The 27,589-nt window shown below is 45.5% G+C and overlaps 2 protein-coding genes across 8 annotated transcripts in view; one reads left to right on the top strand and one right to left on the bottom strand.

The window, feature by feature from the left end:
* The window catches only part of SOX13 (SRY-box transcription factor 13), a 66,561-nt gene extending 41,858 nt beyond the window's left edge, over nucleotides 1-24,703 (top strand). For 3 of the 5 annotated variants that reach the window (XM_081914566.1, XM_081914567.1, XM_081914568.1), the window contains 10 exons: nucleotides 2,089-2,261; nucleotides 4,458-4,526; nucleotides 5,936-6,050; nucleotides 6,883-6,965; nucleotides 7,051-7,210; nucleotides 9,122-9,231; nucleotides 11,198-11,294; nucleotides 13,097-13,240; nucleotides 19,528-19,744; nucleotides 20,519-24,703. In XM_081914566.1, coding sequence (XP_081770692.1) covers nucleotides 2,089-2,261; nucleotides 4,458-4,526; nucleotides 5,936-6,050; nucleotides 6,883-6,965; nucleotides 7,051-7,210; nucleotides 9,122-9,231; nucleotides 11,198-11,294; nucleotides 13,097-13,240; nucleotides 19,528-19,744; nucleotides 20,519-20,798 — 1,448 coding nt within the window. In that variant the 3' untranslated portion in view covers nucleotides 20,799-24,703. The remainder of the gene's footprint in view (nucleotides 1-2,088; nucleotides 2,262-4,457; nucleotides 4,527-5,935; nucleotides 6,051-6,882; nucleotides 6,966-7,050; nucleotides 7,211-9,121; nucleotides 9,232-11,197; nucleotides 11,295-13,096; nucleotides 13,241-19,527; nucleotides 19,745-20,518) is intronic. The other 2 variants (XM_081914569.1, XM_081914570.1) reach the window with 2 other exon arrangements.
* ETNK2 (ethanolamine kinase 2) overlaps nucleotides 24,632-27,589 on the bottom strand; it is a 25,844-nt gene continuing 22,886 nt past the window's right edge. For 2 of the 3 annotated variants that reach the window (XM_081914574.1, XM_081914573.1), the window contains one exon: nucleotides 26,479-26,625. In XM_081914574.1, coding sequence (XP_081770700.1) covers nucleotides 26,607-26,625 — 19 coding nt within the window. In that variant the 3' untranslated portion in view covers nucleotides 26,479-26,606. Of the gene's footprint in view, nucleotides 24,769-25,774; nucleotides 25,958-26,478; nucleotides 26,626-27,589 lie in introns of those variants that run through there. The other variant, XM_081914572.1, reaches the window with a different exon arrangement.

Genomic DNA, 27,589 nt, shown 5'->3' with positions numbered 1-27,589 from the left:
AGCATCTGGTCTGGTTTGGCTGGGACTGCTTTAAGGCCCAAACCACAGAGAGCAGACATAATTTGTTCTATTGGTTAGAGAGTGACAATATTGGACCCCTAGCCCCTCTTTCCCCCACATCAATTAAGTTAAATTACAAAGCCTACTGTCATTGAATTAATATCACCACAGCTCATAAACCTTTGCCTTATTACAGAGGATATAAAACCAATGAAATATAAGACATGGCTTCCCACCACTACCTAGTGTATCTTGCGAATGTATGTTCTAATACAAGGGTGGGGAACCTGAGGCCCTCCAGAAGTTGCTGGATTACTGCTCCCATGATCCCTGACCTTGCAGACTGGGGATGATGGGAGTTGTAGTCCTACAACACATGGTGCAAGAACAGGTCTCCAACCCCTGGTCTTTGGTGAGAATTGTATATATTATTTATAATTCACAAAACTGATTGCATGTGATGATTTCTCTAGGGCTATTGCTAGGAATAGACCCCAGAACAAAATCTGTGTTGGACTGGTTCATCGCAAGGTGGAACCAAAGTTTGTTCCATCCCATTTCCATTCAGGTTTTCAAGGACAAATCTACATATATAATCTTTAAATCCCACACAGAATACTTTGACATAAGAAATTAAGGGGGAAAAACATAAGGTGGTCCAAATTGTTTGTGCTTACAAGGTGGTCAAAGAGCTATTTGCCTGCCAGCTCCTCTCATTTTTTTTCTTTTTAAATCATCTGCCTAAGAGCATCTAGCTAGCTCAAAGGGCTCCTGCCACTACATGCATTGAAATCGGTGTAGCAAGTAATGACAGGTCTTGATGATGTGCTGCTGTCCTCTGGAAATTTTTGCATACATTTGATATTTTACATTGACACCCCCCCACCTGTAAAGTCTTTGTAAAATATGTAAAATACACTTAGAATGTATGTAGGATAGCAACATTCCCCCCAAGAGTGACATCACATCTTTAAAAATGGATCAATCATAGTGGGATTTGCCACATTGATTTCAGTATGTACAGCAGAAACAGCCCCATGCACTAGTTAGCTGCTCTTAGGCAACTGGAATTGCTTTTGAAGGAAGACAGGCCGGCTAGCCTTGAACCACCTCATAAGAGATTGGGAATCCAGTCCTGTATGGGTTCCAGAGTGAATCCTTGCCCTGAGCATAACATTTGTCCAGGCCGATGGGATCAGGTCTGTCCACTTTGGAATCATGGCTTGCTGGATTCCTCTCAGATCGTCAGAAATCTTGACTGAGTTTGAATTGATATGTACAGCAGCTAATCAATAAAATCTGCATTTATCTGCATACAGAACAATAGTTCTGAAGGGGGAGGGGAGGCATGCATGTGTTCCAGCAGGAACCATCTTAGAAAAGGCATTTTCTCCTGGGTGGGAGAGTGATGGTGGAATGCCTTTTCTGAGAAGGTGCCTCCCCGCTCCCCAATTTTGTGAGTACCTGCATTAAAAAGAATTGATTTTTTTTAAAAAAATCTGCTACCTGATTAATTGCAGCCACCTTTTTAATGAATCAAAAGATATGCAATCAGCTATGCTTAATTGATTATACATTGCAGACCTAGATTTCTCCAATTCTTTTTTGGGGGGGAGCTATGTGTTTAAAGAATGTGTGAAGGTGATTGTGTGGCTTGATCAGCCAGCCCTCCCTTTCTTGCCTGTGTGTAGCAGTGCCAACCCATGCCATCTGCACATGTGGCTGATATGTGAAGGGGCTCTACCTGCCCATTGATGTACACAGGCAGAACTTCATGCGAAGGTGGGACCCTGATTGCTACCTCCCACCAATTCATGGGGACTTCTGTGTGTGCAGATGAGCATGTGAGTAGATCCCCTTCATAAATTGACGGAACAGGGAGCTTTGATCCTTGTGCAAATGGTCATCAGGCACAGGGCTAACCTACCTAGTCCCCATACATTTTATTTCAATGTGTGCGTGTTGTTTGAACCCCCTTCACTCTCCACAAAGTCCTTAATGAATTAGATGTTGCAGACCTGGATTTACAAACTCTCTTCCTGTCCTTCTTCCTCTTCCTTTTTTCCTTTGGGCTCTTGTTTGTCCCAGGAACCCAAGAAAGCCTGGCAGAGAAGGAGTTGCAGCTGCTGGTCATGATTAACCAGCTGTCCATCCTGCGGGACCAGCTGCTGACTGCCCACTCGGAGCAGAAGAACATGGCAGCTATGCTGTTTGAGAAGCAGCAGCAACAGATGGAACTGGCCAGGCAGCAGCAGGAACAGGTAGGAAGTAGAACTCAACTTTGGGGCTGTGTTTGCCAATCTCAACCTTTGGGATAGGTCTTCAGGAAGTGGCTTGGATGCAGGTTGGCCAGAGCCCATGTGACCGTGGCAAATAATTTTGTCAATTCTGCCCCTGATATAATAGTGCTACAGGAGTTACTGGCACTTTACATATCTCAGGTGATTTAGGGGGGAAACAATTTAGAAGTAGTGTAGCTGGTGTGGGAGTCACAATGAAGTGAGAGTCACTCCCACAATCTGTTCTAAAGCACTAAAAGCCTTACTACAAAAAACAAATAATGGGTAGGCACCAAGTAAGTTTTACTAGGTACAATTCCATCAAAATTAATCAACATGACTCAGTTAGGACCAGTAACTTCAGTGGATTGACTCTGGTTAAAACTGAGTTGAATACCACCCTTATCTGGAATGGGAAAACAGCACTGGTATAAAGTGAACAGGTTCACAAGTCATATATCGTATTATCTTCTGGTGATGCAGGGAGGTGATGCTGGTGGGAATAGGTAGATCTGGGCTACTGCATGGTGACAGGGAAGAGTTAAAGGTTTTATTAGCTGTAGCCGTACATAGCATAATCCTATGCATATTTAATCTGGTGCAAGCCTCACTAGGATTACAATTGTAGACTTAAAAAATGGAATACAGTTATAGTTACACAGTATTTGCAATCATGAGAATTTGAGGGTGAGTGGGAGAACCAGCTATTAATGATAGTACCTTTTCCCCATACATGTAGAATTCAGTTCCACAAACTACTTACGATGAGCTACATGAATTATAAATGTAGTTTGATCAATGTCTATAGAACTGTAATGGTTAAGTGCAATTATGACCACTTTACAGTGATTTGTGAATCACGTTGATTCATCTCTCTGTATATCATTGCCTGTTGGAATTCTTAGATCCTCATGTTAAAAAGTGTACAGTTTCCATGATATGTGTGATTATGGAGGAAAAATTAGGAAAACATACAGAACAAAAAGGAAAGTTTATTTTAAAAAACAACAAAACTAAAGAAAACATTGTTTCGACCTTGTGATTTCCAAGTCCATCAATCAAAACTTTTCAAAGGTTCATTTCCCCATTTTAAGGTCTATAATGATCAAGCAGTTGTTAACATGGAAGAATAATTGCAACGTGCATGTCAGTTGCACTTTGACACCTGTCATACTTCTGAAATGATAAACCAAGTAGCAGTCATAGTTATGTACAAATTAGTTGCAGTTTATACTCGTCATAGGACTAAGACAAGTTGACAGCCCCTGTAGGATACAATGGAACCTCGACTTACATACACCTCGTCTTGCAGACGTTTCAAGTTGCGTCCGTGGCAAATCCGGAAGTAAACCGGGTTGCCGTGATTCACGCATGCGCGGAAGTGGCTTCTGCCATCTGTGCATGCGCAGAAGTGGCTGTCGCCGAATGCGCACGCGCACAAGACGCCTCTTCTAGCGTACCATTTTGACCAGCGGACGGACCTCCGGAACTGAACAATTTTAAGAAAATGAGATTCCAGAGGAGTGGGCATATTAGTTTGCTGCGGCAAAGAAGATAAAAGCTCCTGTGAAGTCATAAAAACTACCTATTTTATTACTACTTGAGTCTTTTAAGTAAGGACAATCATTTACTTCATCAGGTGTGGTTATGCATTGCAGTGCTACCAAATTTGAGAGACAGCAAGCCTTCATGATTTAGAAGTAATCCCAAGGGCTTAGATTTTAAGATGAGGTTAGGTATTGGGATACCACTACCTAACTCCAACTCCGTAGAACCATCAAATGCTACCACTTTTCAGGCCCAGTTCTAATGCTGTACACATTATATCAGGGGACATAAACCTGTGGTCCTCCAGTTGTTGCTGGATAACTGGATGGCTGCAGGTTCCTCACCCTGCATTATATTCTTCTTGTTTTCTACTCTATAATGTGCAAATCTGATACCAGATTGATTCAAATAATGTGTTCATTCACCTCTTCCTTACAAATACTCAAGCTTGGCTTGTGGAAGGGCTGGGAGGTTCTCCTTTGTAATAAAGATGGAGAAGTGCTTGGGAAAGCTGAATGGGAAGCGTCATGTGTCTTGATGTTCTCAATGCCTGGTTCATAGGCAGCAGATCTCATGGGCTGCCTGTGTTCATTTGGCCCCTTGGCCCTTCATAGTCTTCTCCTCTTGCAGATTGCCAAGCAACAGCAACAGCTGATCCAGCAGCAACACAAGATCAACCTGCTACAGCAGCAAATCCAGGTAAAAGGGGTCTCCTTTCCCCCTTCACATAGCAAGGAAGATAGACTGAAAATCAGGAGACAAAGGTTTGGCACCTGGCTCTGCCAGATGTTCCCTGTGTAACTAGGTTAGGAGTGTCTATGACATCAGTTATGGGGCAGGTAAAGATTTTTCTTAGCTGTAAAGGGGCTGGTGGCACCTGCAAAGCGCTGTGCATATTGCCCTGCACAGCTCTTTGCAAGCCTTGGCAATTGTCTGATCGCTGGTGTTTGAAGATAGCTGTGTATATAGTGTTTTAAAGCCCTAACAACCAGCTAATCATCAGGGCTTCAAAGCACCATGTGTGCCTCTCTGCAAGGACTCATGGGCAGCTGATTGTTACCCTTTTAGCAGAAGATTCCAGGGACTGAACCCAGGACCTTCCTCTTTCAAAGCACGTGCTCTACCACTAAGCCATAGGCCCTTCACTTTGAAGGCAAATTGATCAAAGCCATTGTGCAGAGGGGAGGTCCTAATTCCCCTCCTGCACTGCAGCCCCTGTCCAATCGCCCTCCTGCACTGCAAATTCCCACCATCCCATCCCTTCTGGCTTCCTTGAGCACAGAAAAGAAAAAAAATGGCACTGAAAATTCATTTTCCCATCTCATTCTCATTATAGTTTGACCCTAAGCTTCAGCCTTCCCTCCACTGCAGTATGGCATGGTTGTACCTCCATAGATATGTTGGGAGGGTACAGAAAGGTTGGCGGTTCAAATCCCCGCGACAGGGTGAGCTCCCGTTGCTCGGTCCCTCCTCCTGCCCACCTAGCAGTTGAAAACACATCAACGTGCAAGTTGATAAGTAGGTATCGCTCCAGCGGGAAGGTAAATGGTGTTTCTGTGCGCTGCTCTGGTTTCGCCAGAAGCGGCTTAGTCATGCTGGCCACATGACCTGGAAAAACTGTCTGCAGAAGCAGACAAACACAGGCTCCTTCCGCCTGTAAAGTGATATGAGCGCTACAACCCCAGAGTCCTTCGCAACTGGACTTAATTGTCAGGAGTCCCTTTACCTTTACCTAATGGAGTGAAAAGTAAGAAGGCCATAGGGATCTCTCCACAACTTCCTTCACCCGATCTTGGATAAGTCTTTTTGGATAGAGTCTGTTGTTCCCTAAAGGCAATGCTTTTTTTCTAGAGAAACAATAAGCATGGACATAGCCTGGATTTTTTTTGGGGGGGGCGGGCAAAACCTCAGATTTGTGTTGATTTGTATTGATTGGGAGGCAGGTGCCCCCCTTGGCTACACCCATGACACATTTTTAACCAAAAAAAGAGGTACCAGTACTACATACCCTTGAGTACCCCCTAGAAAATGCATTGCTTAAAGGTAACTTTGTATTTGGCTCTGTCTGTCTGTCTGTCCCCCTGTCCCCCTCACCCTTTTCTCTCCAGCAGGTCAACATGCCCTATGTAATGATTCCAGCCTTTCCTCCCAGCCACCAGCCTCTTCCGGTCTCCCCAGATCCTCAAATGGCACTTCCCATCCAGCCAATCCCTTGTAAACCAGGTACGAAGAGGCCAAGAAAAGTGTTGAATTCTGATTAATGGGACACAGTCTTTCTGGGTGCTTATGCACAGTTGTCTTGCATGTCCATGGGACCACACAAGTCTATGTGGTTGGCAAATTAATATCTTTGATTAAAGCCAAATCAGTCAGGCTTCTTGGAAGGCCAAGCCTGTCTTGGCCTTCACTTGAGCCAGCAAAATGTTTGGGGCTAGCCTTACCTCAGAAAAGGGCCAAGAAACCACCCAGGATTACAGTTAGTGGTCCTGCAGCTGTGGCAGAAAATCCCAAATTGTCTCGGTAGGGTCTTGGAGAAACTGGCAGAGCTTTATGGTCACAGTCAAGAGGGAAGGCCTCTGTCCCCACCCCCCACCCCGCCAAGTGCTGCATCTGTAGGAACTGTTTTGGGGAAAGCTCATTTGGGCTCCCCTGATCCTCAGAGGAGTCTGTGGTTTAGTTATCAGAGGTGCTTTCTCAGGGTTTAGGGGATAAGATGTAGGCTCCAGTGCCAGTGGATTCACATGAGAAGGACCAGTGTGTGGATCTGGCTCCTCCTTGGAGCTGCTGTCATAGGAAGACTCTGCATCAGAGGACCATGGCTCCCTCAAATGCTCAGAGACACACACCAGGGAACTATTGATTAGCTGTTAAACCGATTTCAATTTTATGCAAACCTGTTTTGGGTTGCCTAACCCTGGGAGCCCCGTTTGAGTTTCCTAGCTCTTAATGCAGAAAGCTTGCGATTCCTGGCGAGATTTCGCTGGGAGAAAGATTTGAGCAGCTGTTTGATTCAGTAACTAATCTCCGACTGTTCTCTTTCCTGTCCCATCTGCAGTGGAGTACCCCATGCAACTGCTGCACAGCCCCCCTCTGTCCGCACTGAAGAGACCCTCAAGCTCAGGCCACCTACAGATCCAGGTACAAGCCCCAAACTGTTTTCTCTGTGGGCTCCCAAACTCCTCTGGGAATGCTCTTCTACTCTCCTCCTCTCCTTCCTTTTCAGGAATCTTCGCAGCCACTGAACTTAACAGCAAAGCCCAAAGGCTCCGAGCTCCCCAATTCCTCCAGCTCACCCAGCTTAAAGATCAGCAGCTGCCAGTCCCTCACTCCTAACCATGGGGTCTCTCAGGAGTTACAGACCAGCCCTCCCAGCCTCCCTTTGGGTAAGTGTTAAGTTGTGGGTGAACATAGCAGACAACACAGCGATTCTTCAAACAGCTCTTGTTTATTCACAGGCCAGAACAGAACTGAACTGAAGGGTTCAGCCAGCCTGCTTATATAGAGCTCCACTACAACACAACAGTAACCACTTTCTGTAACTATCCAATCACTGAACGCCACCTTCAATCTCTTATTTGCATATGTGGACCAGAGTGAAAACTATCTACAGTATCCCCCTGCTGGCCCAGGGTGAAAACTTCAGTACATAACAGTACTATGGAAATTCCCCCTGCTCAGGTTCTGAGCTGGCACAGAAGTGCTTCTGCATTTGGATGACAACTGCAAGATCATGATTTGTTACCTTGCTCTCTTGATTTGCTGTGGGAAAAGATCTGCACCCATCTCTGGATATAGGAAGGACTTGAACCTGGCATTCCTCAGGATTCTGTTTGGCATTGTCTTCGTCTGTTGGTCCTGCTGCACCAGTGTTGGAAGGGGAAAGGCTGTAGCTCATTGGTAGAGCATACAGAAAATGTCCCAGGTTCAATTCTTGGCATCTCCAGGCAGGACTAAGAAAGACAGGAGAGTTGCTGTCAATCAGTGGAGGCAATGCTCAGTCCTGATCTAACTCAGTATAACACAACTTCATATCAGTTATGTCCACATGCTCTGTTTAAATGTGTTTCATTTAATATATGTTTAAATTTTCAGTAATTTAAAATCCCAAGCCTGCTTGTGTATGGCAGATTTTTGCTTTGGTTTTGAAAAGAAAGATAATATACTTTCACTCTAGACTACGGTTACCAGACGTCCCCGTTTCCTAGGGACAGTCTCAGGATTTACAAATCAGTCCCCATACAAAATCCATTGAAGTTTAAAAGTGTCCCCGGATTCATTGAAAAAATCTGGTAACCTTACTCTAGAGCAGCCTTTTCAACCAATGTCCTCCAGATGTTTTGAACCAAAGTTTGCATAATCCTTGATCATTGGCAGTGCTGGCTGGGACTGATGTGTGAGCCTAAACATCTATGGAAGGCACTAGATTAGGAAAGGCGTGCTCTAGAAGCACATATTCAAATTCACTAAAATGTGATTTGTTTCCCATTTAACCACTTTGCTGTGGTTAAATACAGAACACTGAAAAGTGGATTTCTCCCCATTTTCAAATGCATTCTTATGAATATTCATAAGTGGGGACCTGAATCTCCATTCTTTATTGTAAAGGTAAATGGACCCCTAACCATTAGGTCCAGTCGCAGACAACTTTGGGGTTGCGGCGCTCATCTCGCTTTGTTGGCCGAGGGAGCCGGCGTACAGCTTCCAGGTCATGTGGCCAGCATGACTAAACCGCTTCTGGCGAACCAGAGCTGCACATGGAAATGCCATTTACCTTCCCACCGGAGCAGTACCTATTTATCTACTTGTACTTTGACGTGCTTTCAAACTGCTAGGTTGGCAGGAGCTGGGACCGAGCAACAGGAGCTCATCCTGTTGCGGGGATTCGAACCACCAACCTTCTGATCAGCAAGTCCTAGGCTCTGGGGTTTAACCCACAGCACCACCCACATTCCAACATTCATTATGGTACAGTGTTAGTATTTCCAAATGAATAGCTGCAGAGTACCTGGATGTAATCTATTGTGTTTTGCATGAGAGGGGCTCACCCTGCAGCTTCATGATAATGGAAGGCACAAGATAACTAAAGCTTTCTCTTTCTGATAATCTTTTGATGGGTCTGAGAGAAGATTAACGGGATGCTTTAGAAGACAATGGATCTAAGACTGCTGGAACTGGAACTTAAGTGGCATGCCTTTCTTTCCCAAGTACCTTTCTGAGAATGGGCTCTGTGCAAGGGCACCAGATATCCCTGCTTGATCTTGTGACACTGATTCCATTCCATTTTTAAATTTCAGGGTTCCTGGGGGAGGGAGATGCTATCACCAAAGCAATCCAGGATGCCCGGCAGCTTCTGCACAGCCAAAGCAGAGCGTTGGATGGATCTCCAAATCATCCCTATAGGAAGGTAAGTAGTTTTTCTGAGACAGGTTTGGTCCTAAAGAGGGAGAGAGTGGGGATTTCCGTACTGTTTCAGGCACTGTACTTATGCATGTGTGTTTGCCTTGTACATTTATGAACATTTATTCTGTATATATAAAACCTTAGAATTCCTATAACACCCTGAAGATGCACTCTCTGTTAAAAGTCAGGTGTGAAAACCATATTTTTGAGGAAGTAGATATGAATAAGTATAATGTGGAATCTGTGGAGGGATAGACCCATCACCTGTAAGGAACGTAACTGGTACCCAAGTTTTCAAAGTCAACTTTTGTAATAGCGAAGAATGAACTTGCCAAGGCTCAATTAGAAACGGACTAATTTATAATGAGCTAATTGGAACTTGGTTTGGACTTGAATTTAGGTATACATCTTTAAGCTTGAGGCATGCTGAGCTTGTGCTACTAGCGAGATCATCAGACATATGAGAAGGCTTGTGAGCTTCTTAGTTGAGCTTCTACCCCAATAGACAATGTAGTGAGGATTCCATAATTACCTCCACTGTCCCTTCTTTTTGTCCCAAAATATACTCTGCAAAGGCAACAAGAAGGGCTGATGCTGCAGTCTAGATAAGGCACCCCCAACCTTTGGCCCTTCAGATATTTTGGACTACAACTCCCATTATCCCTGACCGCTGGTTAGCTAGGGATCAAGGGAGTTGTAGGCCAAAACATCTGGAGGACCACAGGTTGGGGATGCCTGGTCTAGATGCAGCAACAGCATCCCAGGTACCAGGTTCCCTGGGAACTGCAGTCTCCCAGCTCTTCACCTTTCTTATTAAGACACTAGAATCTTTGGGGAATTATATTTTCCAGGACTTCCCATGCTGCTGCAGGACCTAAGCTGTAACAGTAGTGGCCCTTTTCATCACCTCCAACAATGCCAGGTTGATTCAGTGGGTAAGGGAAGAGGTGTGGCAGTGGAGAGGCAGTTGCTGGAACCAAACAAATTATAATCTGATTCTGGACCTTGGAGGGTTGGGGGTTGGCTCAGGATTAGCCCAGAAGTTCTGAACTGGGAAGCTTGTGCCCTGAACTCCCCAATTCTGAACTTCAGGAGCATCACTAAATAGAATTATTGCTCTGTTGCCATAAAGTTACAAGAAGATCTTGCTCCCATGACTTTTGTCTTTAGAGTGAAGCTTTTAGAAGTGATCTAGAATGATTGTTGGAGTTTCCAGTCTAGTTTCAATGGGGCTTCCCTCTAAATTGAAGGGATTCTGACATTTTCCTGCCCTGCCTGCTGAGTTCAAGCATGGTGGTATGTCCTAAACAACCTTTCCAGGCCCCTTTGTCTTGCAGATAGTGCTGCATGCTGGTCTTGGGCTGGTCCTTGGCTGTCCAGTCAAGGAGCGGCTTTTAGGCTATGCAGCCCTGCATTCTGGGGCTCCTTATTTCTCAAAAGTCATTTACTTTTGACTAGGTAAAGGTAAAGGTACCCCTGCCCGTATGGGCCAGTCTTGACAGACTCTGGGGTTGTGCGCCCATCTCACTTAAGAGGCCAGGGGCCAGCGCTGTCCGGAGACACTTCCGGGTCACGTGGCCAGCGTGACAAAGCTGCATCTGGCGAGCCAGAGCCGCACACGGAAACGCCGTTTACCTTCCCGCTGGTAAGCGGTCCCTATTTATCTACTTGCACCCGGAAGTGCTTTCGAACTGCTAGGTTGGCAGGCGCTGGGACCGAGCAGCGGGAGCGCACCCCGCTGCAGGGATTCGAACCGCCGACCTTTCGATCGGCAAGTCCTAGGCGCTGAGGCTTTAACCCACAGCGCCACCTGTGTCCTACTTTTGACTAACAAGAAGTAAAAGCATACAGTCTTTATTTAGCACAAAGTGGATGCCGGTAAATGCTTCAGTTGAAGTTTTCATTCAAGTTACTCCTAACCTTGCTTGCCCTGGTAAAATTCAGTAAACCACCTTCCCATGTGCTTTCAGGACCACGTCAGCTTGGATTCTTCACCTGCAAAAGAACAGGTGGATGAGACTTCTTTGCAGAGACTGGATGAGTCCATGCTAACCTGTGATGGGGATGGTAATGATAGTTGATCATAAAAAATTATCTATGGTAGAATTGGGTGCGCCCCCCCCCCCCGTTTCTGCTCCTCATAGGTGCTTCTGCTGCAGATAACATCTTTCAGGTCTCCAAAGCCCAATAATTGGGGTGGGGGAAAGGCAAAGCTGAAAAATCCCATTTAGTTAGTATAATGAGATTCCTCCCCCATGGACTTTACAAGTTCTCAGCTTCTTTTCAGTTCCACACTCAGCTGATATGCAGAAACCACATTGTGCTATCTATAGCTGGTGTAGGAGACCTTTGGCTCTGCAGACATTGCTGAACTTCAACTCCCATCAGCCCTAGCGAGCATGGTCAATGGCCAGGGAGTTGTAGCTCTGCGACACCTGGAGGGCCAAAGGTTCTCCAAACATGGCCTATAGGTAGCACAATGTGGTTTCCACATGTCAGCTTGTGAAGAGAACTTGTGAAGTCCATGGTTTGGGGAGGGCAGGCCTTTTTTTCAGCTGGAACTCAGTCCTGGCACCTCTCAGATGGGCTCCGGCAGCTCTCCATTGCCATTCTAAGAGAATGAGGGAGGTGTTCAAGAGAATGAGGGAGGTGTTCATAGTATGGGGGATTGATTATACAAACTTAATGTTATTCCTCTACACATTCATGTCATTGAAGTGGGGCTGCTTGAACTGGCCCCACCTCTTGTCCTGCTAGCTCCAGGTTTCACCTTTGCAAATTGAGCAGAAAGGGGCAAATCTTTACTCCTTTATTTTTATTTAACAAAATTTGTACACTTCTTCACTGCAAATAAAACCTTTAAGTGGTTACAAAGTGATTATCTAAAATTGGATTGCCAATAAAAATCAGTGTAAAATCTTGTTTTTTAAAAAAGCAAAATGAGTAAAACAGTTACAAATATACAATCTAAGCTAGAATTATAGATTATAGATCAGCAATGTACACATCTTGGGTCAGCTTGCCTAAACAGAATTGCCAAAAAGAGTTCAGGGAAGGCACCTGGCTGTTATCAGTGCACAGGGAGTTCCAGAGTCTAAGAACTGCCGCACTAAAAGACTGTTTCCTTTCAAGTGTGGAGCAAACATTACCATATTTACTTGAATCTAATGCTCACCTTTTGGGGCCAAATTACGTTGCGAAAATTGAGGTGTGCATTAGATTTGATGGCGCATTAGACTCTAGTAAATACAGTATGTGGCACCTGTAAAAGTGCCAGTTCCACAGCTCTAAGTGGTTGAGTGGGGGGCATACATGGGTGTAAGGGGATCCTTCAAGTAAAGAGATCCCAAGCTGTGAAGGGCCTTCTTTACTGATAGAAACAACTTGAACTTGGCCTGCAAATGGGAATGTGTGGAGGAATAGCTTCTGAAGGAGGATAAGGAGGGAGCCCACTCAAAGGAGGAAGAATAGGGAGATGTGTGTGGCAAAGGAAAGGTGACCAACCAGATCCCTGTGGGAAACCCTCAAGCAAGATTCAGGCAGAAGGGTGCTCTCCCCGCCTGTGGTTTCCTGCAACTGGTACTCAGAAGCACTGCTGCCTCTAAATGTGGAGGCAGACTTGAACGACCAATAGCTCTCTCCTCTATTAATCTGTCCAATCCTATTTTAAAGCCATCTAGGTTAGTGGCCATTGCTGCCTCCTCTGGCAGCGAGTTCCCTAGATGAACCATGCACTGCATGAAGAAGTATTTTCTTTTCTAAACTGAGTCTGCTGCTTGCTCCTAAACGCCCTAATCCTTTGCCAGTTCTGTTTGGCTTGGTTTTGCCGGTGTCTCTATAGTGGCCGTTCCTTGGTCTTTCCTTCACAGGCTCACGACATTTCCCCGAATCCAGGAACAACAACCACATAAAGCGTCCCATGAATGCCTTTATGGTGTGGGCCAAGGACGAGAGACGCAAGATCTTGCAGGCCTTCCCAGACATGCACAACTCAAGCATCAGTAAGATTCTAGGTAAGTCTGGGCGGGTGTCCTTATTCGTTCTGCTCCCCCCCCCCTTCCCCTCCATGGCTTTTGGGATTCCTGTAAGGCACATTGTTAGCTCCATGCACCCTCAGGCAAGGAATTACTGCTAATCTCATGCAGGTTACCAGCAGGCTGTGCGCTAGGATAAAAGCACAAAAGCAAATCCTCCTCATATTCTCTCTCTCTCTTTCTCTCTCAGCTGTCTTGATTCTTTGGCTCTGACACCTGAGCACACAAGCAGATGTGAAAGCAGCCTTTTCTATTTTTTAAGGTCTTTTTTTGCATTAGAAAAAGAGAGAGCAAAAACCCACATGTGCAGAGGAAGCCCATTCTCAGGGAGCTATAGATACAGCTGTGGTTGTGGGCCTTTTTTTTTTTGCAAGCTAGTGACATAAACTGCTGGCTTTGCACTGACCTAGAGAAGCAGTTCTAGGCCTTGCTTGGCAGCTGTGAAGTCAGCAGGTGGCCAGCTTTTCCCAGTAGCCCTCCGGAGTGAGCCTGTACAGACTTAGCACTTCTTCCATTCAGCCTATTCTGTCTCTTGTTCTTTAGAGCTTTGCTGCTGGAAGAAGGAACAAAATAAGGCTTCCTTCCAGGAACAGGATTCTGAGCTGTGGGTTGGTGGGAGGCAGTCTGTGGACTGCCGCCAACCCAAGGAACTGGTGCTTGAAAACCTGGAACTTAGAAGAGAGTTTTCCAGTAGGTGATTTTCTCTCTTCACACCAGCATGCAGCTGACCTAAAGATGCCAGGCATGTGAAGTTATTCTGAAATTCACAGCCAGCAGAAATCCTGATCGGTTGGTACTGATGAGTGCTAATTAGGTGGCAATCAACAACATGCCTATATTTATTCTAATCTGCGGGATTACCTGTGGAACCCATGATGATTGGGCAGAAAGGATGGTTTATCACAAACCAGCCTAAGTGATAAGAGCAGTGCAAGTATCTTGCCTTGGCCCACAAGGAAGCGAAGGGGGTGTGAATTAAATGAAGCAGTGTAGGAGCTGCTCTGAAAGAGACATGGAAATGATGAGCAACCTGTATTGACTTCTCTAGTGCTTTTATTGGGATCACAATAAATTATTGGCCATCTAAATTTATCTCCCTTTATCACTGTTCCCCGTAGACGATATTTTCTCTGCCAACAGTGCTACACTAGGCCTTGCCTACTCCTGGATGATCTCTGCCCTCAGCAACACTCATGAAGCACATGGTTAAAACAAAGGCCTGTGCGTCAGGCCAAATCCCATAGCTTGGAGGTCCACAAAGTGTGGCCTTTGGACCACCAGTGGTCCATGAGCTTCATTGAAATGGCCCATGGTTTGCCTGTGGATTTATGGTTGAAGATGGGAGATGGCATATCCATTGCAGTGAGTACAGTGGAACCTTGGTTCTCGAACGGCTTAGTTGCTGAACAAATCTGCTCCCGAATGCCGCAAACCCAGAAGTGAGTGTTCCAGTTTGGAACAGTCAAGTTGGTCAACCGATCCATTTTACAGTTTTCTGCCAAAAGTTATAATATCTATTTTGGTGTCGACAGCAAATATCGTAATCTGTGAAGTATATCCAATGGCAAGACACACCTGATAAAATGGATTATCTCGCTTAAAAATGATAATATAAAAGGCAACTCCTGGGTCTCAGTTTCTTACAAAGTATCGCCATGACAACCCACAACATTTGAATTGAGAAAGTAGCCCCATGTTTTTTGCAGTGGCCATAGCAAGCTGAGCCACTTTATGCATACTTTTCATTCCATAGAAAACCCCTGTGTATGGCAATTATCCCTGTTTGCAAGCTTAACAACCACAGGGGCTTGCTTATAAAGGACCAAAATAATAAGTAGATCTACAGCTTTTGTACCTCCACAACTTTCCCATCCTGTTTTACAAGCAGTCCAGGTAAACAATTCTAAGGAATTCTAAGGCCTGGCTGGGGAAAACCTGAGGGTGAAGGAAGACTTTTGCTCCAGTCACTGTGGCTTGCCCCAACCCCTGCCTGGTCCTCCACAACTTTTCTTAGACCTGGCAACTGTATGCTGTTGTTCTGCTACATCAATGTAGATATATGTACATGGTGCTTTAAAGTTTAACTTAAGGGGGGGGGAGACAATGAGCTTCTTGGGACAGGGGCCTGTCAAAAACGTTGACAGTGGGGTCAGTAAAGAAAGGGGAATGATGACATGAGAACTCTTCTTAGTTGCAGGGAGCTCTGCTGTATAATATTCCCAGCTGGTTGGTGGTTTCCAGCCTAAACTATTGAGCAAAAACTGGCATATGCTCTGCCACTAAATTAGAATGAGATTACCTTGTAATCTCTTCTTCGTCAGAGCCAGTAAGCAGGAAATCCAGTTGTAAGCACACATACCTCTGAAAACTCAGGTTGTGAGAATAAAGTACCACGAGCTTGCTATATAAGGTATATTTTGAAGACTGTTCCAATAAGCAAATCATATGATCACTCATCACCTGAATCTTAACCCAAAATTTAAGTAGAAGATTGTGAACTCTTGGATAATAGCATACACTCAATGCAATCCATGTCTACTCAGAAGTAAATTTCTGTTGAACTCAATGAGGCTTACTGCCAGGTAAGTGGGCATAGGATATGAGCCTTATGAACACTGGGCAGTATTCAGTTGCTACATCCACTTGCACAATAGGACTCCCCCACTGTCTGCCATGCACATCCCACACTCTCCCCAAATCTGTTCCAGAAGGTTGCGGGGAGCCTCTAGGAGAGATTTAGAGAGTGCAAGGCAGGGAAAAGAGGGAGGAAATGTTCCATTGTGCAAGGAGAAGTCCTTGTGCTGATGGAACACGAGTCTTAGTGCTAGGCTGGATTCTACCCTTGCTTTGTGTGACATCCAGCTCCTTGTCTGGTCTTTTTGTACACCACAGGTAGAAGTTAACAGCGCAATACCTAATATAGATGTCATGTTTTGTTAATGCTAAACAAAAATAACCCTCACTAGCGGCAGTGCTGTCTCACTCAAGCATGTGTTTCCCATGATGTGGCCTAGTGCTGAGCTGTCGCATAGCCTGGGTGGTTATTTAAAGAGGTTGGTGTGGTTTCTGAAGGAGGTCTCAGTCCACTGGTGCTGGGAGTGAACATGTTAAGCTTCAGCATTGGAGGTTTGTGGGTTACTCTCCGCATGTTTAATCTGGGCTTGTGCATTGTTGCTAAAATAAAAGTAAGGGCTCTTTATTTAAAGGAGTGCTTTTAACCCACGCTGACCTTCAGCATCAAGGGGCCTTGTGGTAGACTGCCTTTTTCACCCCTCAACCTACAAATAGCCACTGTGATGGATTTGTGTTACTTAAACATTACTTATTTGAGAGAGCATATCTCAAAGTTTTCATGAGCTAGCTGGGGGAATTTGCATCAGAATCTTTCTGGCATAGTTTGAAGGTGTGCAAATTTGTATCGTGCCCACATGAACTGCCACAGCTCAATACTTCACAGATATTAATGAATGTAACACTGGTTGGAGCTGCATCAGAAGGAGACGGTAGAATCGACTAGATCTCTTCTGAATGCAGATGAGGATGTTGCCATTTTTTAACACACTCCATTTTTATTTTTATCACCTACAAGTAGAAATTGGGAAGAGGGAGCTGTTTCGTGGTGTGCCAGTTTCTGCTGCAAAGAGGGGGGTTTGTGGTTTTTTTGTACTTAGGTAAGTACCCACAGGGTGGCGCTGTTGGTAAAACCTCAGTGCCTAGGGCTTGCTGATCGCATGGTTGGCAGTTCAAATCCCCGCGGCGGGGTGAGCTCCCATCTTTCGGTCCCAGCTCTTGCCCACCTAGCAGTTCGAAAGCACCCCTAAGTGCAAGTAGATAAATAGGGACCGCTTTCTAGCGGGAAGGTAAACGGTGTTTCCGTGTGCTGCACTGGTGCTGGCTCGCCAGAGCAGCTTCGTCGCGCTGGCCACGTGACCTGGAAGTGTCTCCGGACAGCGCTGGCCCCCGGCCTCTTAAGCGCACAACCCTAGAGTCGTACACGACTGGCCCGTACGGGCAGGGATACCTTTACCTTTAAATATTCATAAATGGCGCCCCCGCCTGCAGTCAGAAATGATAATGGTCCATTCTGCCACCTCATTCAGCTGTATTTGCAAATCTGGTCTCAGGACTCATCATTGTTTTGATTTTGAGTTTCTTTAATAGTTAAGGGGTAGTTCAACCCACCCTGCTTTGCTGTAGTTTCCCTCTCCAAGAAGCCTTCACCAAGTGAATTTTGTCCAAGCTGAGTTTCTCTTGAACACTTGCTGTGTTTGTTGTTTTTAGTCCTGTCTGCCAAAGTAATCTTGGGCTGATTTTCTTCCTCTGCTTCTTCCCCTGCTTGGACGAAACCTTCCATATCTCTCCAGCCTGCATTCTTCACACACTTTCTGGTGGGAATGACAGTAAAGGTCACCCAGCCCAGGGAATTCGAGTTACGGCAGGGCAGCCTATTTTAGCTGTTGCACCTGCTCACCATACCTTGTGCTGGGAAGAATTCAAAAAGAGCAGCATAGGAAGGTGACAGGAAAGGTCAGCAGGAGGGAGGGGTTCTCATTAGCAATAGGTGGGCTGCCTGTTCACAGTGGCTTGTGGCCTTTTATATGGAAAGGCTGGATTATCGCAGTGGGCTCTAGGTGGAGCAAGCCCTTGTCTTGGTCTGGAAACTCCAGCTGGTGCAAAATGCTACTGCTATCCTATTTGTGGGGACAGACTATCGTCAGCACATAATGCCATGGTTTAAACAGTTTGCGCTGGCTGCTCATATGTTACCAGTCCAAGTTAAAGGTTCTTGTATTAATTTGCAAAGCCCTTAATAACTGTTAGTGGTTCCCAGTGACTCAGATGCACGACTTGTATCCCCCACAAGCTGTTCATTTGGTATTGCGGGCCTGATTCTGAGGCACTGCCTCCCAGCCCTCCCTGTTAGAACTTTGGGCATTTGAAAAGACCTTTCTGTTCCAGAAGCATTTTAAGGAAGTTCTCTGTTCTGATGTTTAATTTTCATTGATATTATTCACCATATGCTTTTTGTAATTTTTTTATGCACACCATTTAGAAACTTCAGTGATTAAGTGGCATATAGCTGAAAGAAATAAAATTAATTAAATTCTCACCTGTCTGTTTTGGTATTTGGGCCTTGCAGGATGGCTCTTTTTACCACCCCTCAAGTAATCCAGTGTTTGAAATGTGCAGTGCATCTCTCTGAAATATTAACATGTAAACAACCTTTCTGAGTCAGTGTTTGCTGCTTGACAATAGCTGAGAGTTTCAAATGAAAACTTTTCAGCTATATGTGCTCATTACAAGGTGAAGAAGTCTTTATTAAGCACTGCGTCTCCTGGATTTTGGTGGTTTGATTTTTTTGTGTTCATCCTTTTCCAGTGGTTATCTTGTGCTTGGATAATTTTTTGTGTGTGGACGAGCACTTTCATTATATTTCTTTCGTGTTAATGGTTTTCATAGCATATTGTATTTTGTACATTGTCCCTGCGAATAACTTTGTTTCCTTCTGGTAGTGTGAAGCGATATTAACCATGACGTTAGGGTTAGTGTTCACTGAGGACATAAAATACATACCTATTTAAAAATGTGCAAACTGAACACATGGAGGAATCTATGATCCTTGCTCCCACCTTAAGTGGATTGAAAATACTTGATGGACACCTGCTTCTGCTCTTCTTCATTTAAAAGGCACGTGTGGCATTATGCAAGGGGATGCAGAGGTGTAGGGTTTGTTTTGTTTTTGAAATGGGTGCTCCATCTGGCATATCCATTGCCTTGATCAAGCCTTGCACAATTTGTGGATGAGCACTATTCCCTGTATAGGGAAATTTTTAATGTTTGATGTTTTATTCTACTTTTATATTTGTTGGAAGCCTCCCAGAGAGGTTGGGGCAACCCAGTCAGATGGGCAGGGTACAACTACTTCAACTACTACTACTAAACTACTACTACTACTAATATGTGATCTACCTGATGCAGCCTGTTTGTTGTAATTTATGGCCTTCTGAACAACCCATTTTTGTTGGGTTCAGACTTCAGACTTGGAAGAGTAATTGCTTGCCTATATTTCTCATCTCCAACTTCTCAGATCCATTTATTTTTGTGTCGTCCCTCCCCTTCTCCTTTTGTTTTAAGGACATCCCCTCCTGCTTACATTAAAAAGCAGTATTTTGACAGCACAGAACAGGCTAGCTATACGTGGCTGGAAACAAGAACAAAGTAAACTGGTTAAACCTCTCCCTCTGCCTCTTGTTTCCACTTTGCAGGCTCACGATGGAAATCAATGTCGAATCAGGAGAAGCAGCCCTACTATGAGGAGCAGGCTCGGCTCAGCCGCCAGCACCTGGAGAAGTATCCCAATTACAAGTACAAGCCCCGCCCCAAGCGCACCTGCATCGTGGAAGGGAAGCGGCTCCGTGTCGGCGAATACAAGGCATTGATGAGGAATCGGCGCCAGGACGCCAGGCAGGGCTACCTGATTGCGTGAGGCTCCCTGCCCCTTCTCCCCTCTGTTTGCTCCCGAGCCCAGCCAGGAGCTTCCTGTTGCTCAAATCTGACTTAGGGAGTGGCTGATTTGGGGAGCAAAAGACAGCCCAGCACGTCCTCTGCAAAGTGCCCTTTGCATGAGCAAAATGTGGGACCATAAACCTCTGACTGTGGCCAGCAAAGGCTTCCTTGGTAGTTGCCACAGAGAGGCATGCACATTCTTAAAAATTATGCCTTGGTGGCAAGGACACAGCTGATTTATACTGACCCAGACAAACACTAAACCGGGGGTCTTAACTTTAAGCCTATGGATAGCCTCGCTGACTTTGAAGGGATCACACATGTGATTAAATACTTTGCTGGATCACATCACATCAGCATAGCTGGCACTTCACAGAAGACAGGCAGCCCCGAAAGCTCTTCCCAGGATCTGGAAGCTGGTATCCAGCAAGGGTCGTGGCAGACAGCTCCTCTGTTTCACTTGCATTTCCTAGAGGGCAGCATTGCCCAAACACACTGCAATCTAGGTGGAATCTAGACACATTTAGAAATGCTGTGAAAATGCTTTAAAAAAAAAGTTTTGAAAAATATGTTGAATTTGCCATAAGCTCACTATCACCATCTAGTGTCATATTTGTATAATGCACTTCAAACGTTATATTTGCAGCTGTACAGCTGAGTCCCTAGTCCCTTGTGGAGAGGTGGGGTATATGTTAGTGGCGGAGCAGCAGAGAGGAGGCTATGGTTCTCATGCTGTAATGTCTTTTCTAGACCTCAGGGCAGCCAGATGCCTCCTTCCTCTTCGGATCTCATGTACCAGCGGTCAGTTGGCATGCAGCTGGCTTCACCCCTGATGGACCACTACTTGCCCCGTGGCATGGAAGCAAACATGCCGGTCATCATCAACACCCGTAGCCTGAAGCCAGAGGAAGGGGACGGGGCTGAGGACAGTCATTCAGTGCCCGATGGCGAGATGTACCACTACAGCGAAGAAGAGGATTCGGAGGGCGAGGAGAAGAGCGATGGCGAGCTGGTGGTTCTCACAGACTAAGCCAGTGGTGTGAAGGGGAGGGAGGTGTGTGGAAACAGGGGACTTTCCCAGCCTTTGTCCTCTTTCCAGCATCAAAATAATTAGCTGACTTTGGAAGAAGGCGGGAGAGGGCCAAGGAAGAGAGAAAATACCCCCAGGTTCTTTCGCTGTGTGGCTGCAGATTCCTGGGAAGCAGCCAGACCTGTGGGTAGTTGTACCAAGTTGTACCCATGGGCTGTAGCTCAGCGGCATAGGGGGGCACACTCTGCGTGCAGGAGGTCAATGAAAAGGTTCTTATTCTGAAGAGCCATTGCCAGTCAAAGTAGACAATACTGGGCTTGATGGACCAATGGTCTGACTCAGTGTTTTCCTAGATGTTTTATATAAAAGACAGACATGGAGCAGAAGAAAGGAAGGATCTGGCCTGTGTGTCATTGGTGTCCATAGTGTTGGTAGGGATTCTTGATCATTCATCATCTCTCTTGAAAGGAAGGAATTTTGGCTCAGGCTTGCTGAACGTGCATGAGGGTCAGGCTCAAAGAGAGGCGCCATTCAAGGAGAGCCTTGGAATGCAGATGACATTGCGGCTGCTGAGGGACGTCGCTCCTGCCCTCTGGGTGGAGGCGCAGGGCTCTCTCCTCAAGCTGCTGTGAGTTTATATAAGAGGGAACAAAATCCATTATGAACTGGCAAGGGAGTGCATACAACCGGGAATATAACCTGAAGCCGATCCAGGAATGTAAGATCTCCTGAATCCAACTGAGCAATATAACACCAATCTTTTTGCTCTTCGGAGCAAATGCAAGACTGGGGAGAAGTTTACTCCTAGTCACAACTGCATGTGTCTTCCACAGTTGTGCTGTGGCTTACCAGCAAATCTCTCGTGTCCATTGCTTGCTTGATCTCCTTTCCTTGAAAGCTGGTGTGTGCAGCTGGTTGGACAGAGGCCTCACCTGCTGGCGTTCTGCACCAGCTTTTAGTTGCCACACAGTCACCACCAGTTTATCTGACCTCTCTGGGGCCTTTCAGTTTTGCTCAAACTGGGTGGAACGCTTGTTCCCTGTATGTTCCGGATGCCTGCCAGTTCTGCATCTCCCTCCCCACCCCAACTCCACTTTTGTCCTGTGTTTGTTTCTTTCTGCTCCCACCGGCCCTGCCAGTAAATTCCCATAGAGCCATTTTTAGCTCTGGACTTGAATGAATAACAACGGACATCTCGGAGGGGCCCTCTTCTACCCTTGGCAGCCCTGGCCCAGTTTGCAAAATAAGCCACTGCCCGTTTCCCTCCTGTGCTTGTGTGCTTGCCAGTTCTCAGTATATGCAGCAGCGGGAGACACCCAGCAGCAGCAGCAGCAGGGTTCAAAACTAACTAGATCCTTAGTGGAGATCAGGATCCCTTGGTCATATCTGTGAGAAGAGGAGAATCCCAACTCAGGCAGAGATTCTTGCGGAGTTAATTCTAGTTATGCCACCCTGGTTATGTGTCTCCATAGCATCAGATACCATTGAGTTAAATGGAGCTTCCTCCCAGGTAAGCGGGTCTAAGATGGCACAGGTAACAGCAGCTGCTTGCCTCGGATGTGGTGACAGATTCTCAGGCCCCCTCTTGGGAACTGAACCCTGGTTCCCCATCACCTGTGGTTGTTACAGTACACAGAGACAGTACCACTGAACATTGATAGGGAGGCATTAGGATGAGCCTCCACTGCCATGGTCTGTGATTACCATGTCGGCCCCGCGGAATCGGGGTTCAGTTCCGGCAAGGAAGCCAGAGAAATGGTTAGCACAGCCAAAGAAGGCAGCAGGTGCTTGAGTTCCCCTCTTGTAACCCAGGGAGATTGTGAGGAAAAAATGCAATATGGGACTCATTCAAGGCCCAGTAATTTGAATGAGTACATTTTAAAACCTTTAATGAATTGGTAACTCTAAATAACTGTGGGCCAATCGCACACACCCTGTCAGGTGTGTTCAGATGTCCACCCTGTCAACTTTCTCTGCCTGCTGTGGTCACAACACAAGCCCTTCCTTGCTTATTACAGTGGTACCTCTGGTTGCGAACGGGATCCATTCCGGAGGCCTGTTCGCAACATGAATAGAACGCAACCCACAGCGGCACGTCTGCGCACTCACAGGTTGCAATTCGCTGCTTCTGCGCATGCCTGTGATGTCATTTTGTGCATCTGCGCATTTACCAGAGGCGAAACCCGGAAGTAACCCTTTCCGGTACTTCCGGGTCGCCATGGGAAACAACCTGAAACAACGTATCATGAAATAAACGTAACATGAGATATGACTATATACCCAAGTCCTCCTTGACCCAGTACTGAAGGGGCTTCTCCTGCATCCTTCTGGCCCCGTTCTACTCCCATTTATTCTTTTGTGGAATTGGTCAAAGCAGCTGCAGTAGTTCTGGTACTGATTCACATTGTCCTTGGCCAATGAGTGGAGAATGCTGAATTTCACCACTTGAAAAGAAGGAAAGAGAAGCAGGGGCATTGAGAGGGAATGTAGAGGGTCATGGTCTTAAAATATATAGATGTATAGTGTGTGTGTGTTTGCATACACCCCTTTCCCCCACCTCACCACACCTGATGACCTTCTTAAACTTCTCAGTCTTCTCTGACAATGATCTAGCAGAAGCCAATGGAGAATATAAAAGTAGAGATGCTCCAAAACATGGGAGGCGTTTGCTCTCTACTGGCCAAAGATGGAATGGCATAGAGAAAGCAAAAATAGTAGAAAAACACCATTAGTCTGCCTCATCTCAATAGTGAAAATGGATAGTCTCTGGCTTTTGACAGGATGGCCATCCCAAGTGGGAATCCTCCTCCCTCGTATCTTGGAACAGTGCCTGTATACCGCATCTTTTTATTCCAGATGTGGAGATGAACAATGAGAGAAAGGAGGATTGAGTTGGAGGTAAAAGCAATTCAGCTCCACTTCTATTTTTAAGAAAAACTCCATGTCATCTGAAAAGTCCTTCCTTCTTTGGGCAAAAGTAATTTACAGTGGTACCTCAGGTTACAAACACCACAGGTTACAGACTCCGCTAACCCGGAAGCAGTACCTCGGGTTAAGAACTTTACCTTAGGATGAGAACAGAAATTGTGCGCCGGCGGCAGCGGGAGACCCCATTAGCTAAAGTGGTACCTCAAGTTAAGAACGGTTTCCGGTTAAGAATGGACCTCCGAAAGGAATCAAGTTTGTAACCAGAAGTACCACTGTATTGAAACATCAACCTTTTTTATCCACATGACCCAACCTAAGGGACCAAGATTTCCTTGCTCTCCTTGCATCACAAGCAAAATGGCACTTGCAAGAAGAGTGGCAAGGTGTTCCCCCATTTTTTTTTAAAAAAGGTGAAACCTCTAATTAATGCCCTTGCACCTGGACCCTCGTTCACAAAGGTTTATTCCTCTCTGACTTAAGTCTTTGAGCTATCACACCAGACACACCAGATGAATGCAGGAATTCCCTCTGGAACCTCCCCTTGTCTATCCCTGTGACCTGTGCTGGCTGCTTTGGCTCCCCTGACTGGCTTTACCTGCACCTCCCTGGTGATTTATTCCTCCCCAACTCTCATTTATGTTAAAGACAGCTTCATGAGAGCAAAGAAAGGCACATGTCAGGCTCAATGGAGAGGAAGTGAGACAATTAGCGGGGGAATGGGTAAGGCTTTGCCTCTTGCTGTTTTTTTTATAAACACATCCATCTCCCCACCCGCCCACCCTGGTTTTCTCTAGCAACTGGCTGCTGTTTTTGTTTTGTTTTGTCCCCTCTCTCCCCCCCCCACAAAGATATCTGTACATATAGATAGAGCTTTATTTTGTTAATAAGACTAGTAACTTAACCTGTATATTTCAACATACTTGTTTATAATGGGTTTTCTTTTCCGTGGTACAATAAAGAGGATGTTTTTGAGCAGAGGATTGTGCCGAGATCTAGTTTTGTGGAGCTGACGCAACAGCCCCCAGTCCTTTTTACTTTCTGCCTGCAGGTGAAGATTGAGAATACTTCCTGGTTACGCTCTTAAATACAGCAGGTACATTGGACAAGACAAACCTGCTCTGGGTTAATATGCAGATGTTGGCACTGACCAGGAAACTGTAGGTGTGAGCTATGCAGCCCAGTCCTGTAAGGACCCCTGCAAAACTTGCTTACAAGAGGAAAAAGCCAATTGAATCAGCAGTTGTCTTTGAAGTGTATTCAACCCCCCCCAATACACCTGCTGTCCTTGGCTTCAGTTGCTTTGTGAAGGTGTCTGCTTTTGATTCCTAGTTCTCGTGTAGCTGAAATGTCCCAAATGCTGGGATTGCCAATCCAGCCTTTAAATCACTACTTGATGTGGGGTGAGATTACCTACTTACCCATGCCATCATTTCTATTCAATTGGAAATAATTGAACCTGGACTAACCATCCCGCTTCCTTTGCCCCCTTCTAGTTTGTAACCACCCCACTTTGGGCACCACTGTAAATTAAAAAGAATCAGCCTTCCACAGTAGTTTACCTGACCTATCATTGCCACTGCTGTGGTGTGCTACAGGAATGAAGTGGTGATGAGTTTAGTGTGGTGCAAACGCACCAACAGATTGGCTCTGCTGGTATGTTTGAACCATGCCCCTCCTGGTGTGCCAGTGACAGGAGACAAGGGGGGTCTCAGGTAAGAAGGTGGCGCTCTGTCCATCGCTTCTGCCCTATAAGTAGGGTTGATTTGAATCGCAACTTAAATTAATGATGGAAATTGGGAATCTTGAGACCCAGTTTGCCTTGGTCCCAGCTACAGCATTCCCAGCTCATATTTTATCTGCCCCACGTCACTGGAGAGGAGGTGCACATCTAGCAAAATGTTCCATCTTTTCTTTGCTTCATCAAAGGCCAGAAGCAGCTTTTCCTTTGCAACGGCCTCACCAGCCAAACATCACCACCCGCCAAGCAAGCCTGAAGGCTCAACAGCTCAAATGTATGTGGATTTCTTGGCCATGATTTGAATTCTAACCTGCCAGAGAAAGTTGGCTTTGTTCTCCTGAATTGTTAGTGCATAGTTCTTTATGAGAATGTCTGTCTACCATGGAGTGCAAATATGCTACGCAGTGTTGATGTGATGGAATTATTTGCTGGCTGATCTGAAGGATAGTTTGCTGACGGAAATGACCTTGGGCAGGTGAACGATATTTTGAGCCTGTTGGAGGACAAAAGGGGTAGACAGAATCCATGCGGTCTGCCTTGGTGAGACATCCAGCCATGTTGGCCTGTCATTCAGTGACTGGGTTGGTAGCAGTTCCCTCCTCCCCTCTCACCCAACACCTGCCTATTAAGGGCAAGATGGAACATTCTACTTTCTGAAAACAAACAGGATGGAGTGGCTGGCTACACAATTTGGCGGTCGCTGTGGGGCACACTCGCGTGTCTTGTTTTCTCCAGTGCCAAGCCCAGCTCAAGGAACCGCATAACACTTCTTGGAATTCATTAGTTGCCTTTCAAAATGATGCACACCCAGGGTCTTAATTATCTCTCTTTTTTTCTTTTTTGCTGAAAATATATATGAAGAGAGGCACATGTTTCTGCTGTAGTTAATATATACTTCCTATCAGAGAAGGATCTCTTAAGCACGTCTGAACAGACTGTTTCCTGAATGCATAAAATACCAGCAATCTAATAATAAAGTCAACCTTGCAAAGAACTGCATGACAGCAATGAATATTAGATTGCTCAAGGGGGAGGAGAGCATTTTGACTTGTTTTAATTTTATCACATTGGCTTTATAGATAAAGAGAGACACAGTTGGTGTTAAAAGGGTTCCTTTCTTCCCTTCATTTAGGGAACAAACGTCACTGATTCCATTTGCTCCTGTAAATAACACACAATCGATTTGATAGTGTCAGCAACTACCATAATGAAGAGAAATCTTGCAGTTTTATATACACAGAGCTGAATGCATGGTCGCTACTGATGAGGAAAGTGGTTGGGTCACAACTCAAAGTTCTGTCCACACCTGCAACTTGAGGGAACGCATATAACATGGTTGCATGGGATGGAAAAGCATCAGTAACCAATTAAAGTGGGGATAGCCAATGTCACACCCAGATGTTGCAGACCATCAGCCCCAGCCAGTACGGTCAATAGGAGCTGAAATCAAACAACATGAAGGCATCATATTAACTATCCCTGAGTTAAGAAATGCAGTTCCAATTCTTGGTAAACTAGTCTTGCCTCGTCCATTGATTGGTGGCTTTGTACTGGATTGGGAAAGCTTACACATTTTAACAGGGCACACCTTTGTTGGCATGTCCTGCTTTTGCCCAACCAAGTCAAGATAGTGCAAGCTTTAGAGCCCTCAAGAGCTTTAAAAGGGTCATATTTTGAGGACTACTTTCTACACTACACAACAACACAGGGAAACCTGCTCCTTGAGTACACAGTACAACACGTAAGCATCAACAGTTCATTGTACACTTGTTTTGTGTCCAGAAGCCTATTCGGGCCCCAAACAATAATTTTTCCAGGGTTTTTCAAAGCTGTCATGTGGCACAATAGTCAAAATAAAAACAGAATGTTTGATCTTGGTAGCATACAGCTACAAAAAGACAAGAGTTAAGGTAAGATACTCAATAGCGAGCTTACAAAAATAAATTCTTAATATTCTATATGATCAAATACACAGTGCAGACACATGAAGAAGGCACTCCAAAACTGCTTGCTCATAGGCCAAATTCCAGATAGAAGTGAGTGCTCACTAGCTTTCAGTTGGCATTGGGTCTATAAGCAGAATATTGGAAGTGCATGCTTAGTGTGTGTAGTGTATATTTCATCA

Source organism: Podarcis melisellensis (assembly GCF_964234715.1).
Source record: "Podarcis melisellensis genome assembly, chromosome: 6".
In the NCBI taxonomy this organism is placed as follows: domain Eukaryota; kingdom Metazoa; phylum Chordata; class Lepidosauria; order Squamata; family Lacertidae; genus Podarcis; species Podarcis melisellensis.
Note: the sequence above shows the minus strand (reverse complement) of the source record. Positions and strands in the feature narration are given on the sequence as shown.